We start from the raw sequence: 16,505 nt of genomic DNA, 5'->3' as shown, positions 1-16,505 counted from the left end.
CTACCCACACTCCAATATTTATTGCAGCACTTTTTGTAGTAACAAAAGACTAGAAACAAAGTAGATGCCTACTGACTAAAGAATGGCTAAACAAGTTGTAGTACATGAATGTAACAAAATCTTATTATGCTGCAACAAGTGATGACTATAGAAAAGCATATGAAGACTTATGTGAACTGATGCAAAGGAATCAGAAAAATGAAAACAATATAAACAATGAATATAAGCAAGTAAATGGAAAGGAAAAAAGTTAAACTGAATGCTGAGAAATTATGACCAAACTTGGCTTCAAAGAAGATTCATGAGAACAAAAAATGAGGATCAATGAGAAGCTCTAGGAGTGGTCAGCAGTTGAATGCCATCTAACTCTCCCCCTCCCATTTTATTCTTTGTTGGAAGAGATGGCTAAGGGGTAAGGGAGGAACAGTAATATGCTGGAAAATGCAGATCATGTAAAAAAAACTCCAAAGATATCAATAACAATTCATTTAAAATAGCTAATTTTACTACTTCTTTAGAGCTCTTAAAAATACATACTCCACCAAGGTTCCGTCTTAGGCATTCTGCTATCTATACTCCTCTCCTCCTATTATCATAACTTCAATTACGATCTTAGGATAATTCCATTGTCACCTCTTTCTTGAGCTCCCATATCTAACACTCAACCTATCTTTACTCAAAAAACTAGCTTTCCTACTGAATATTGCTATTTCTGCCAATGGTATAAAACCATGGGATCATCTTTGACTTCCTCCCTTCTCTTACAGTAAGAGATAAACATTTATTATTATTAAATATCTATTACTGAGCACTGACAATACAAAGGTAAAAAAAACCAATGGAAATAAGGAGGGAAATAAGTCTGGTCATGATTTTTTTCTCATCCATTTGAATTAATTTTCATCAATTAATAAGCATTTTGCAAACTCTACTACTATATCAGACATTAATGCTAGGCTGTGTGGATATAAACAAAAAGAATGAACAATTCCTGCTCTCTCAAGAAGCTTAGATTCTATACTATTGTGCTCAAAGGAATAATGAATTGGAGGAATTCCATGTGAACTGGAATGACCAGGAATTGATGCAGAATAAAAGGAGCAGAACCAGGAGAACATTATACACAGAAGACAGATACACTGTGGTAAAACTGAATGTAATGGACTTTTCTACTAGCAACAATGCAATGATTCAGGACAACTATGAGGGACCTATGAAAAAGAACCCTATCCACATTCAGAGGAAGAACTATGGGAGTAGAAACACAGAAGAAAAACAACTGCCTGATCACATGGGAGAATGGAGATATAATTAGGGATACTGACTCAAAATGAGCACCCTGGTGCAAATATCAATAATATGGAAATAGTCTTGATCAATGACACATGTAAAACCCAGTGGAATTGTGCTCAGCTATGGGAGGGGTTAGGAGGAGGGGAAGGTTAGAACATGAATCCTATAACCATGGAAAAATGCTACAAATTAATTAAATAAAAATTCTTAAATTAAAAAAAAAATCCACTTTATTTCTTCCTTCAAGGAACTTCTTTGTATGACACAGGAAAGTCAGCCTTCTACAACTGTTACAGGTTTTTTAGAGCAAGGAAAAAAAGCTTAGATTCTAGCAGGGAAGATGACATGTACATAAAAATAAAGAATATAAAATAAATACAGGGTAGGGAATAACAGCATTAGCAGGTAAAGGGATCAGAAAAGATTTCAAGTAGAAAGTTAAGTGTTTACACTCAATCTTGAAGGAATTAAGGAATTCTGTGAATCCCTCAAGTGCAAGGAACACAGAGGCAGAATATAGAAGTTCATTCCTTGTGTCAGAAACAGAGACAGCCAGTTTGTCAGACTTTGCTAGAGTGTAGAAAGGAGAATAATGTGTAATAAAAGCTGGAAATGTAGGTTGGGTCTAGGTGAACAGAAAAGCCATAATTGATTCCAGAGAAAATATTGAAGTATTCTACTAAGTAGAATAAGAGTTCCCAAGTCAGATTCATACTTGAGAAAAATCATTCTAGCTGGAAAATCAACCAAAGAAGCCATACCAGGAACAAAATAATAGAAAACTTAAAAGCTGTAAAATTATTATTCCCAAGCTTCTATTGGAAGAAAAGCTATAAGATAGTACCTCTGGACTGTTTGAAGAAGTGGAAAACTAGCTGTAGAAGAAAGATGTAAGTTTGGGAATAGATTGATTAGTTTTTCTTCTTTTTTCCTTCTTTGTTATATGGAATAGACATGAGCTAGAAAAAGTTATGGAACATCCAATTTGAAATGTCCAACAGTCACTGGAACTCAAGAAAGAGACTAGTCTGGAAATCTAAATCTGAGAGTGACCTTACAATAGAGATGATAACTAAACCAATGTGAATTAAAAAGATTAACTGGACAGAAGACATCCCAGGAAAGTTTTGAGTTTACCAAGGTAGATGTACATCCTTTTTTTAGGGGTATGTTTAGATGATCCAGCAAAGCAAACTAAGAAAGCACAGAAATGCAGGTAAGCTAAAGGATAATGCCTCAAAGACCTCAGAGATGAGAGAGTAGTATTCAGGAGTTTCAAGAAAAGTTAATATGAGTTGTTATACTGAATTGTGAAATGGTTCTCCCTTTTGCCCTTCAAGAAAACTTTGATTTTTAAAGACACAAACAAGCCACTCTCCGAGGCCCCCTCTCTACCCCCCCCCAAAACTGGGCTTAGTCCTCCCTTCTTTTTGTCTAGATCTTTGCTCTTTTTTAAGAATAATAGGTTTAGGGGTATCTCACAAGGCTGGCTTTTGCAGACAAGGTAGAAACTTGCTCCTTATTTATCTTTAAATAAGAACTCTCTTAGGTAATAAAGTCAGTCAGCTCTAGCCCCCATTTTGGAAAGTATGGTGGTACAGCCAGGGGGTGTGTTAATGTCCTCCAGAGATCCCTCTCTGAGCCATCTTCTTTGTGACTGTTTTTTCCAAAACAGAGATGTCCTGGGAAAGACTGGATGATGATGATTCAAGGGGCATATAAGACATGCTAGGAGAAGTTCACTTTTTTTTTTGCTCTTTTCCTCTGGCCATGTTCTTGCTCAGCTGCTTTGGCTTATGACTTTTTTTCTGGCCCAGCTCCTGCCTAGGTGATTGTGTTCTTTTGGCATATGTTAGGGCTGTGAAAGGACACTGGCTAGTTAAGATTTTCTTGAGCAACCAAATAATAAATTAAATATTTACGGCCTCTTGAGAATTTCATTTAGTTACAGAATGAATAAAATGACAGTCATCATTAAGTATTTACTAGGTGCCAAATTTTAAAAATACAAAAAGAAATGTCAGTCAGTCCCTGATCCCAGGAGTGCATATTCTAATGGGATAAACAAAACATATGGAAGGCTTCCATTTTAAGTCAGATGGAAAGGTTTCATGGTACTTAGGGTATAGCAGCAAAACAGATGGTAACAAATATTCCTTGATATTATTTCTACCATTAAAAATCATATTTGCTTCTGTTTGGGGAACCATCTGACAGTGCCAAGAGCTTTATTCTCCTGGTCTTCAGAAGCTATGGTTGCCTGAGAAATTAAAGGTTATAGTAGCACTCACTGATGAAATTACCAGGTCAGAAGTCTCCATAAGAATTGCTTACTGGGATAATTTAATGGCTGTGAGGTCTGGGCAGGAAGAACAGGTGTGGGGTTGAGGGTACTGCCATTGCTGGAGCTATTGGGCTTACTTGTCTAATAGTGGCAGCTGGTGGCCAGGAAAGCTGGCCCCTTATCCATAATGACTGTTGCCCTCAATGAGGGCTATGGATTCCAAGCTAAAAAAAAATAAATGTAATGAATAAATAAGCATTTATTGAGGGCTTGCTATATGCAAAGTATATAGGAATTTAAGACAGCAGAAAGAGCACCTGGCCCAGCGCCAGGAAGATGAGTTTAAATTTGGCTTCAGATACTAGCTGTGTGGCCCCAGGCAAGTCACTTCACTCCATTTGCCTCAGTTTCCTCATCTGTTAAATGATTTGAAAAAGGAAACAGCAAACCACTCCAGTATCTTTGCCAAGAAAACTTCAAATGGAGTCACAACTGCAAACAAATAAAGTATGAAAATACAAATAGTAAAGTAAAAGTCTGCATGCTCTCAAGGACCTTCCGTTCTAAGGGGGAAGGGATAACTTTTATAAAAGGCTTTAGCTCCAAGTGAGATGGAACAGTCCTATGGCTGTGCCTAAAGGCAAAGCAGATCTTTAACAAATTCATTTAACAGATTCATCTTTAACAAATATGGATTTCTCCTTGTAAAATCTTATCAGTTTCTCAAGTTGAATTGTTCAGCAGATATTATAGGCTGTTAGGAAGATGGGTTCCTTCTCCAAAGTAAAAGCAGTCGGTAACCTTGGGGACATTGCTACCCCTAATCCAGGGCTATCTTTATTGGGATCTGAGGAAAGGTGATGGTGGGTAAATACATACTGGTGGTGATTTGAATTGCCTGCTACAAACCTCCTGTCTCTCCCTCCGGGTGCCCTGCTACTTTAGCTATGTTGGCTTACTTGCCCTGTGGGTGGCAATAACACTACAGGTCAACAATATGAAACCTACAAAAGTCAAAAAGGATGGTGATTGAGAAACTGTTTCAATTCTATATTATATGTGACTATTCACAGGGATTCCATCCCATTAAACTGTAATCTCCTTGAGCTGGGATTGCTTTGGCTTTTCTTTTATGTCCCACCTTGGCACCCTTTCTGAAACAAAGTTCTTCAATAGATGGTGGCTGATGGGTTGAAAAAGTGAGATAAGACAATAACTTGGGTTATGACCATATCTAATTATTCAGGATGGGAGAGGCTGTTATCCTTTCATAGTTATCTGGAAGAAATCCATCTATAAAAGATGAGATTAAAAAAAGGATTGAGAAAATGATAGTGGGGGGAAATCTGAAAAAGGCAGCAGGGGATCAAAGCTCTTTACATCTTATCTGAGACTGATTTGGAACAGCCATTGTGGGGAATGGAATGGAGAATCCAGTAGTTAAGAGGATTGCCATGCTGTAGTATTAAGTTGATAAATAGCAAATCTGTAGTAGACACAGCCATCATTTTCAGTTTTGTTCAATACTCTCTTAGGTTTCAGCTGAGGAGAAAGCTAAAAAAACAGCAGGAATACTGAGGACACAAGGAACATGCTCATTTGAACTGCACAGAGATGAGGATGAGTGGTCAGAGCTTGAGATAAACAGACCGGAAGAAGCAAAATGGATAGGGAAATTCAGGAGGGCCTGGGTTCAAAATCCTGCCACAAACACTACTCATGTAGCACTAGGAAGTCCCTTAAGCAATCTCAGTCTGTTTGCTCATCTGTAAAAGGAGAGTTGAGTTTATGGCCTCTAAGGTCCCTTCTAGTTCTAAAATATATGATCCTATAAGGTACTAGAAGGGAAGAAACTGATCCTGCCACCTTGAAGCTGGCTCTCAAAAGATTATTTTTAATCTCAAGATTTTGCCCTCCTCAAAAGTCAAAAAAGACTTCAGAAGTACAAACACTCAGCACTACTTTATGGGAATGACACAAACTCCAGATATGAAAAATGGACTAGAGCTAGTACAAGTAGCTATGAGCAAAGCTTTACTTAATGTTTTACCAGAATTTCTTTGTTTCATGGTATTATCAAGTATAAGCCATTCAAAATTTGTCAATTATTCAAGGCAGTACTTTTACGTGTTAAAATTTAATTCAAGACTGAAAAAATTAATGTCTTTCAATCATCAAAGTCTTCAAGGAAAATCAGACCTCAATACTAGTGAGAACTGTAACTAAATACGAGACCTTAGATTTACAGAGCATTTTCTGTCAAAAGACTTTCACAGCTGATCTCATTTTATTTTTGTAACCAACACTTGATAGGGAGTTTAGGGTTAATATTGTTAGCTCTAAATTAACTACAAAGTTAATACATGTTAGAGCTGGCTGAGACTACAGTTCAAATGTGTGACTCCAAGCTCCATAATCTTTTCACTGAACCCTGCTGCCTTTCAATCAATCTGTTCTTCTTCCTATTATTGTCAAATGGCAAGAAATAACTTCAAGTTATGAATTGTTGGTTTGGGTTCCTTTATACTGACTGAATAATAGAATAGCCACCATATATAAATATTTAATAGCAATTTATTTGCCATGGAGGAGGAGGGAGGGCTATAGAAGAAGCTAGGAACACCTTTTCTAGAGCATATTAATCTGGTATTTGAGCAAAGCTTCCTCAAAGCATTCTCCTAAACATGCTGTGTCACTGGATGACCTTTTTGTTGAACTGTCAAAAAATCCAAGGGTTTTCCTATCTACCAAATTCAGTAGTATCCACTATGCTATATTGCAACATTAGGAATTGTTTTCTTCTAAGAATGGTAATTATTATTAATCTTATAAAATATACTCTTCGAAAACATTTTATTGTATGTACAGTATGCTTATTATTCTCCCCTTACACAACACTAATCAAGCCTATAAAATTAATAGCCAATAATAATCTATGCCCCCTCTACAAAGGAAGGAGGAAGGGAGGGAGACAGGGAAAGAAAAAGGGAGAGGAGGGAGGGAGGGAGAGAGAAAGGGAAGGAGGGAAGCAATGAAGGAAGGTCTACTTCAGAAGAAATACCATACCATTTGGTAAATATTTAGCACCACAAAATGAATGAAATGTTACTAGGGATGAAAAAGTTTAATTACAAATGCAGAGCTGCTAAGGAGTTGATAATATAAAAAGCCATATCCATGAATTCCACTTAGAAAATGTCACTTTAACTTTCATTTATTCTCTTTGGTTGACTTTTTTGGGGGAAGCATATTCTCTCTTAACATATTATCAGGAAAATGGAGGGGGCGAGGGTGATTTTATTTGACTACCTAGGTTTTGAATTGCTGCAGATTTTTCAGTATATAATAACACTTCAATTAGAGGACATTGGGAGTTCCAATGTTAGTTCTGCTACTAACTAGCTAGAAAATGTCATGCAAGCCCTGCTCCTTTCTGGTCCTAGTTCCCTCACCTGTAAAATATAAGAGCAGAAAAAATGGCCAGTTTCCTTACAGCTTGAAAACCTCTAAAATGTATACTAGGTTTGTGCTAAAGGGACTGGGTGATAAATCAGGCATGAGCTAGATCACCTAAAGTTTTAAAATAACAGACTTGATCAATAAGCACTTAAATTAAATCTTTAGCAGACATTCTGCTAGCTTCACTGAAAACAGAAAATGCTGTGCTCAATTTATTTCATTTTTTGACAAGGGATCAAATGCTATAGATTTTATTAAGACACCATTTACCTAAACTTGTCTCTCATTTGTTCCTCATCTATTATCTCCATTTTACATGGGGAAACTGAGACTAAAAGAGTAAGTGACCAACCCACTGCACAGCATATAAGCATCTGAAACAAGATTAGAACACGGGATTTCCTGACTCCCAAAGTCCAATGCTCTCTTCACTATGCCACTTAGTTTCTCCTATGATATGGAGCAAATTACATTGATTTGGAACCAAATAAATAGCTAGGCTCAAAGAGTCATCATAAGATTATAAATTTTTAACTGTAAGGGAACTCAGAAGGCATCTAGTACATGTAAGTCTCCGATTTTACAAATGAGAAAAATTGAGACTTAGAACTTGTCCAAGAGCACAGAAGTGGGTACTTACCTCAGCTTTGAATCCAAGCCCTCTCACTACAAATTCAGTGTTCTTTTCATTGGCTCAAGCTTCCTCCTGATTAACTGATGGATAGATCTCTACTTGGACTATCTTTAGTGAGTTACTCAGGGATCTTTATTTGGCCCCACCTGTTTATCAGTTTTAACAATTACTTATAAGTATAGATGACACGCTTTAAAATGTGAGGATAACACAAAGCTGAAGGGAAAGCAGAAGGACAGTAAAGAAACAAAGAGATCAATAAGGTAGGCCACCACTGGGTTGAGTAGTAGTAATACAGATAAATGAAGCTTTATACATACGTTTTTTAAAAAACTGAATTCAAAAGCACAATTATAGCATTAGGGAAAAAAACCAACCTAGAACTCAGAGCAGAACAGATTGCCTCATGAGGTAATGAGTTCCCCTCCCAGTGAGAGATGTTATGAAATTTTCCTTTATATATTTGCTAGTAAATAACACGAAACAGGGCCCTGAATGTCAAGCTAAATTACACTATACCCCAAATAGCTAGTACCATGTTGGCAACCTATGGCATGCATGCCAGAGGGAGCTGCTCCCTTCCCCCTCTCCATATGCACCTTAAGATATTTCTCATATCACCCACCCCTCTGCCCAGCAGCCCAATGGGAGCACTTCCTCCCTCCCCTGTCTGAGGTAAAGGGGAGCCCCCCCCCCCCAGCTCACATGCAATGTGAGAGTTGCAATTTGGCATTTGGTCTCTAAAAGATTTGCAAAATAAAATTTAACATGTACCATACCAAATCATCTGGCAGGCAGCCAGATGAAATGATTGCATTCCTAAGCTTTCATATCAGTTACAATCATATCTATTTTAAGATATGGGCAACTTTATACTTTTGTTCTTTAAAAGACACTTCAGAAATCCAAATCTTGCTTAAAATCCCACTTCCCTTTTCTTAAAGATAATATGCCCTTCCCTAACCCACACTTTTCAACTGTCCAGATTATACACTTTGAATTTTCCAAAGAATGATGATGAGTTTCCACCAAACCCCTATCCCCATCTGCATTCTTTGTCTGTTGCAGTATGTGTTTTGTGCTATGAAAAACCTGCTCCCAAAAGATCACTATTTTAACTTCAACCTTTCTTGAATATTAGAGCAATTATTAAATATGACAGCTGCCCAAAAGACTTTTAATCTAGACAAATATTTACACAATTTTCTAAAACTACATTCATTGCGTATTCTGGAAAAAGTGATACTAAAAAAAGCAATGCAACTTTAAAAATTACGCTGTACTCCCATTCCCACATGTATATTTGCAAAGATATATTTGCAAAAGTAGGGGATAGGATACTAACAAACTTTTCCCATTAGTTTTGCTGAATCTTTTTTCTTATTTTATTAATATAAATAATGTCCCTCTAAGGAGTAGGGAAGGGCTACAGTGGAAAATAAGGCAATGCTCTCCACATTTTTTCAAACTCTTTTTCTACTGCTGTGAAAAAAACTTGCTAAACCAAGTATTTATTGGTAAAAAGTGAATGAAACTATTTCTCTGTGACAGATTCAATAATCTTGCCAAACTGATTCTAGGAACTTTTCCTCTTACAAGCATTTGCTTGAGTCAAGTTGTGTCCCATACCTCTAGTAGTCCCATTATTTTCACCCAACCTCAGTAAAATCCTAATCATCACTCAAAGCTCATCTTTTACTTTCCCAGGTAGGGCTGAGATCTCTTATAGCACTCTGTTGATACCTTCCATTCTAAGGCATTTATTATATTCAAAATTTTGTTACATTAATCAACCATCAAGCAATTCTTTAATGCCTACCATGTGTCAGAGACAATATTCAATGCACTGGTGATAAAAACAGAAATCAGTTTTTGCTTATATCAATTTCTAAAACATCTTAATTCTCCTATTAGCGTGTAAAAATTTCCACAGAAGTTCAGCAGTGGCCAGAGGGCTGGAATTGTTAGTAAAAAAGACATGGGTTCAAGTCTCACCTCTGGTATGAGTTATGTAAACTGGACTACTCATTTAACTTCTACAAGTCCCAGTTTCCTCCTCTGTAAAGAGGAGAAAATAATACTATTAGTGCCTACCTCACAAAGTGGCTATATGGTTCAAATGAGTTTAAAGAATGTTATCTAAAATGTCAGTAAATGAGCAATGAATGGAGACCTGGAATCAGGTGGACCTGAGATAACAGACTCTTATGAGCTATGTGACCCTGGGCAAGTCACTTAACCCCAGTTGCCTCAGTTTCCTCATCTAAAAAATAAGCTGGAGAAGGAAATGGCAAGTATTTTTGCCAACAAAACCCCAAATGGGATCACAAGGAATATGACACAAAAACAGTGATCTGAAAAGTAATGGGAATAGTGAGGAGGTGGTCCTTAGGGGAATAGAGTGACACATCCTAGCCAGGAATAATGGCATCTGATTTAATTTTGATCAAATCAGAATGATTTTGGTTTTGTCTGTGCTATTCCTTTAAAATGATATAAGTTTCTCTTTTAAAGTAAAATTGTGTTCATACTTTCTTAGAGATGGTCAAAAGTTCCAGAACTGGAGGTGATCAGAAAGGAGGTAATTATATGAAGCTGGGCCTCTCCTAAAATAGAGGTCTGGGAGAGCTAATCACTAATCAGAAGAGTGTAATCTCTAACAGTTCCTTTAAGCCACTGAATGGGGGTGTGGGCAGCAAGATGGGGAGGAGGCTAGAGGAGAGAGGCAAGCAAAGCTGGTCTGGAAGTCTTGGTTTGGAACAGACAGAATCTGAGCTGTTTAAGGGCATAGTGTGATTCACTTCTGTCCTACAAATTGCACCTAGCACAGTACTTAATAAATTCTCATTGACTGATATTTAGCTTGGAGAAGAGATGAGACAGTGGTGTAGATTTCATTTTTGATTGCAGTTTTGACTGAACAGGGACATGACTGAAACGAATGAATAACAAAGAGAATTAGAGGGGAAGAGGGCAAGCCAGAATGGAGATTTAGAGGCACATTCACAATTAGGAGATGTACTATGGGTGCTGATCTAGCAAAGGACTCTGAGTAGGAGTGGCCCAACAGATAATAAGGAAAACCAGGAGCCAGACATCTGAAAACAAATCAACAAATTTTTTTATCTATCCCCTGAAGAAATTAATTTTTTAATTCAACTTTGTATTAAAAAGAACACAGTGCCTTGCTCTTAGCAAGTACTTAATAGTTCATGTTTATAAAGCTCTCCTACATAAGAGCCCTGTGAGACAGGTATAATGCAATTTTTTTGAACTATGATTTCATCAGTGTGAGGAATTAAGGAAAATGAAGCACAAGACTTTAGAAGTCAGAGCTGAGAAATGCAGGCAGACTTGAGAAGCCCAATAGAGCTTCCCTTTTGAGCCCAAAATTTACTCCAATATAACTGCATTTCCAGGCTTTGTTTTTTTGTTTCTCATAATATTACAATTAAAGGAGGAAAAAAACTTCACTGTGCTAGGGACACTGGCTAACAAGTCACTCTAAGACAGATTTTCAGTATCTCCAAATGAGAATCTGAGGAAATGAAATTCCTTACATGCACACTTACTTTCTAATTACATATTAAGTGATGATTCCATTCGGACTCAAAATAACAGTATATTTCAAAACGTGGTCACTTTCTAAGTTAACCCTCCTTAAAGTATTCTAAGAGAATAAATAATAGATTTGTAAGCTCTTCAAGGTCAGGGAATGCTCTCTTTTTGTCTCTATATCTCTAATGTTTAGCTGAATTAAAAAGTTGACAATAAACCTCCCCTCCCCACTTATAAATATCAAAGGCAACAGCTGAATAGCTCAGTGGATAAAGATGTGGAAGACCAGAGTTCTAAACCAGCCTCAGACACTTAACTGTATGACCTTGGGCAAGTCACTTAACCCTGTCTACCTTAATTCGCTAGAAAAGGAAAAACCACTCCGGTAGCTTTGTCAAGAAATTCCCATGGATGGTATGGTCCATGAGGTCAGAAGAACAAAAACAAATATCAAGGTGTGTGTACAGAAACAATTTTATATGTGAGTGCTACTATTCAATTGTGTTGCCATTTGATCCTTATAGTTAAAGGAAAATTATATGCACATTCATAAAGACATCAAGATGATGAGCTAGACAACTGTACCATCAGACTTTCAAAGGATTTTGGGCTAAATAGCCCAAACCACCTCTTATTTTTTATAAGAGAAAACTGAAGCCCAGAGATTAAGCTACTTGCCCAAGGTCACAAAGGACCTAAGTATCAAAGCCAGTATTTAAGTTCATATTCTGAGACTCCAAATCCAGCCCTCCCTACTTGACCACACTAGCATAGTGTGGCATATCCAATTTGTTGAGTGCCACTGTGATATGTGGGGAAATATGCTAGGTACAGGGGATAGAAAAAATTAAAAGTCCCTTTAGAGAACTTACAGTGCCTATGAAATGAAGATTTTGAAATTTATAGTAAATGCTTAATGAAAGCATTTTCATTCATCCCTTCAGGTAAATTCAATAAAGCCAAGTAATAAATCTGGCCTGTTAAGAGGCCATGGGCTTTTTTCCATAGAGAAAATATGTAATATGTCATATTTATTTAATTGAATCTTCAACCAATCTGGCAGAATGCCCTCTCTTATATAATTATAGAATATTAAAACTTTCATTAATCAACTAGTCAAACATCTTCATTTTATAGATCAGGAAAAGGATCCAAAAAGGATTTTCAGCAACAAATATTTATTAAGCATTATTATGTGGCAGGCATTTTCCAGATACTGTGGACACAAAGATATAAAAACAAAGCCATCCGTCCTAGTCTTCAGGGAGCTTACATTCTATCATACAATGAGTATGTATATATAAACATATACAAAAGAAATACAAGATAATTTTTTTGGGGGGCGGGGGGTACTAGTAACTGGAGATGGTTTAAGAAAAGCTCCATGTCACAGGTATCCATTGCAAGGGACTTTAAAAGTGAGAGGTAAAGAAGTGCATTTCAGGGGTGGAAGAAAGCTAACCAAAGCATGGAAATGAGAGATAAGATATCAGAAGAGAGAAAGTTGGGGTCAGATTTTGAAGGACTGACAACTTAGAAATTCAATCCAAAAATTTATTAAGAAGTGCTTCCCAGGTGCGAGGCATTAGGCAGGGTTGAGATTAGAGCCCTAGGTGTACCAGCTTCCTGCAGAGTCGTTTTTTCCACCAGACTACTGCTCTCTTGCAGTCTTATTCTATCACCAACATAAATATATGAACATAAAAGTGGTTTGAAAAAATTTTAGTTAGGGATAGACAATGACTAAGTATAGTTTTATCCTGTAGATTATCCATATAGCAATTGCATTTTCCTCTTAACCAAATCAATGAAAAATGACCTCGATGGAATGTAACACTATGCCACAGCTGACAGTTTCTCTTTTCCAAAACATGATTTATCCAAAACAAAATATCATTTCCTCATTCTTACTATATTTAAGCCTCTAATGAAGATATATCTGAGTGCTTCCTAACTTTCTTTCCTAATCATCTTTCCAGCTGATGAACTAGTTAACCAAATTCAAAGGGAGCTGCCCAGAAAAGGCTAAAAGCAAAGAAGGACTGGTAGTAGCTAGGCCCTAACAGAGATCAGGGAACACATTCTACATCAGTTTTCCAGGTTTAAAAAAAAAAAAAAAGAAGAGTAAATTGGCATAAACTTTCAAAAAAGATGCAAAACTTAAATGTCAACTGGGTCACAAAATGCAGGCAAGATGCCAAAAATTTCTTTGACAAAGATTGAGGATTCAGCAGTGTTTAGAATATCCAAAAGCCACTGAGAGGCAGCATATTATAAAGGAAAGCTGACTGGATGTAAAAAGGCTCAGGGTCTCAGTTCCTGGTCAAGTTTCTTCCCTTCCATGAACCTATGTTTTCCTCATTTTATAGCTAATTTTATGGATCCCTGTCCCCCCACCCCCATTTGAAGGATCATGTGAAGAAAGTCTTTATAAAAACAGCAAAATATCTGTAAATGGTTCAACCACCAGGGTTAAGTGTTATGTTAATTCACTCTGGCCAATCCTACCTATGACTGAGTTTCTAGCAAACTAAAAGTAAATGGAACTTATTGAATATTTAAGAGTTCAATAGAATGTTAGCTCCTTGAGAAGCCTGAGACTTCCGTTTATGTGGCAGTACCATCAAACCCTAATTCAGGAACAGGGCATAAGAAAAGTTCATTCAACTGAAGTAAGAGTTATCCAGAATAACTGAATAGTAAAAAGCTTTGCTGCAGATCGCCTACCTCAAATCTTCTAAACACAATTGGAGGTTAGCTTCTACTCTGACCAATGAATTAGAGCTAGAAAAGATCTAAAGTTCATCTAGTTCGCTGCCTTTATTGTACACATGCAGAAACTGAGGACAGGAGACAAAGTGATCTGACATAGTGGAAGTACCAGGATTTAAATCTGGGTCATCTGACTTCAAATCGGGCCCTCTGTCCAAGGTGCCATTTCTTTCATGTCCAGTGTTTGTCCATCTAACAAGCTGGCTCTAGCCCACCTGACCAGCCTTAGTAAAGGCCACTCCCCTTCACATTCTTTGAGATCCTGCCATACCTGCCTGGTTGCAGTTTCTATTTCCATACATCTGCATCCTTCAAAATTTGCTCAAGTACCACCTTCTATAAGTTGCCTTTCCCAGTTTCTCCCTAACTGCTATTCCCTTCCCCCCCAAGGTTACTTTGTATCTACTTTTTAATGTGTTTTATACACATCCATGTGCTTGTCTTCCCCCAAGAGAATACATATTAAGAGCAGGGGCCCTTTTGTTTTGTTGTTGTCCCCAGTGCATAGCTCAGTGCTTGACAGTGAGGAGGATTAACGTTTGCTGACTGATTAAGGGATTCAATATTTGAATGTTAAACAAATTAAATTTGATGGACTATATTTAGCTATCTAGTCTACCTTCCCCCATCTTCCTTTCAAATTACATCTCTTAAATTAGCAGATCCACAAGATAGGTTTTTAACCATTACAGTTATGTCATTATTGAGTCAAAGGTTTTTTTTAAAGGAAAGAAACCAGTTCTTTAAAACTTTTATAGTACTCCAAAGTGATGTAGAAAAAGAACTATATTAACCATAGCGCTTGTGTATCACAAAATAAAAACCATTAATACTGATATTCACAGTAGAAATTCCTTCCCTCTGACAGCTTGCTTGCCCAAGGTGACTTTGAGGTACTCAATATGAAGAAGCAATCCTGAGCCTTTGTATGACAGCAGAGTCTAATCCAAAGCAACCTTTACAAATCAGAGGTAACAAGTTTTGAAAATGACATTAGGATCTAACAATAAAAGAGAAACTATTTCCAAATTAAAACTTTTTGAAAGATGAAGTTCCTTGAGGTCAAGAATCTTCTAATATTCTCTATAACATCTAGTGTATTACAAACGCAATGAGTCTCTCAGCCTCCTCTAGAGATGGCAGGTGCATGGCCTCAGAAATAGATAGGTCTGACAAAAGAAAATGTAAAGTGATGCATGCTGCCTCACTTCTCTTTCAAAGTGTGACAGGAGATTCAAAAATGCTTTCATTAACATTTACACTGACAGATATGGAAAATACTATTATTATGTGTGGATACTACTTGTACTACTTACCTTCTAGGTTTGTTGTCAACTGCCTATTGGACATCTACAACAGGATGTCCTCTAGTCATCTCAAACTTAACATCCAGTACTCACTGATGAATCAGTACAAATGATTCACTAAAGGCCATACCATCAATGAAATAAAGAATTTTACCTAACAGAGTATTCCTTGGAAGTAGCAACAGTGAAAGAGAATAAAATAAAATTCTTAGCAAACAGTAAGCATGCATCACTTACAATCCCCACTGTTTAAGGAATGCTGGTGTATAAATGTTCTGAAGTTTAGCAAAAAGGGTACAATTTAAGAAGTTACATCAAAATTTCTGACAAGACTGGCCACAGGAATTAGGCCCCGTTATTACCTGATAAAGGTACTATTAAGTGTCACCAAAATTATTTCCAGGTGCTAATTTGTTTAAAGAGAGGAACGAGAGGTTGTGAGGCAAAAGTCCAATGCATTATCTCTCAAGCCCTCTGACCCCAGCAACCCTGTAGATCAGGTAGAGCAGGAATCATCCCCATTCTGCTGATGGGGGGAATGGGGGGAGGGACAGGGACAGTGAGAATCATTGCCCAAGGTCACGCAGTCAATCAGTGATGGTGGAGCTAATGACCAGAGGCCAGGTCTATTAACCTCAAGTCTCTTGGGATCCTAGGATGGTGAGGCTGGGGGGAGGGCCGGTCAAGAGGTCATCTGGTCCATCCAGAAGCAACAGAACGCACACCTGTAGAGTTGCAGCCGCCTGGTTGTGCCTAGACCAGCTTGCCGTCCTTACCAGACATCCTGGGCAGGGATGAATGCACGGTCCGGTGGGGACTCGACGGCCCCAGCCACAACCTGGCTGCTGCAGGGGCCGGGCGGGATGCGCCCCTGCTCAGCCCTGGCCCCGGCCCCTTTCCCGGGAGACGTTGCTGGAGGAGTGGCCCAACGTGGCCCGGGGCGCCGGGACAGATCGGAGGCGGCGAGGCCCAAGCCGGCCCGACCTCGGAGTGTCCGGGCCATGTGTCCGGGCGGACAGAGCGGCCCCGCCTCAGGGGGAGCCCTTCCCGCGAGGCCGAATCCTCCTCCCCGCCGCCGCCTCAGGCCCCAGGCCCGGCCCCGGCCCAGGTCGGGCCAGGCCGGGCCCAGGCGCCGCCTCTCTGGTCAGCCCCGGCCTCGGCCCTTCTGCGGCCGCTGCCTCGGGCCGGCGGTGCCCCC

At 38.4% G+C, this 16,505-nt stretch overlaps 1 protein-coding gene across 1 annotated transcript in view; it reads right to left on the bottom strand.

Annotated features, from left to right (window-relative positions):
- Nucleotides 1-16,310, bottom strand: part of IPO7 (importin 7) — a 52,360-nt gene extending 36,050 nt beyond the window's left edge. The window contains exon 1 of the mRNA XM_044681820.1: nucleotides 16,084-16,310. Within this exon, the coding sequence (XP_044537755.1) occupies nucleotides 16,084-16,310 (227 nt within the window). The remainder of the gene's footprint in view (nucleotides 1-16,083) is intronic.
- Nucleotides 16,311-16,505: the final 195 nt, after the last annotated feature.

This window comes from Gracilinanus agilis, chromosome 6 (genome assembly GCF_016433145.1).
Source record: "Gracilinanus agilis isolate LMUSP501 chromosome 6, AgileGrace, whole genome shotgun sequence".
NCBI classification, from domain to species: domain Eukaryota; kingdom Metazoa; phylum Chordata; class Mammalia; order Didelphimorphia; family Didelphidae; genus Gracilinanus; species Gracilinanus agilis.
The sequence above is the reverse complement of the archived record's forward strand: the minus strand, read 5'-3'. Positions and strand labels throughout refer to the sequence as shown.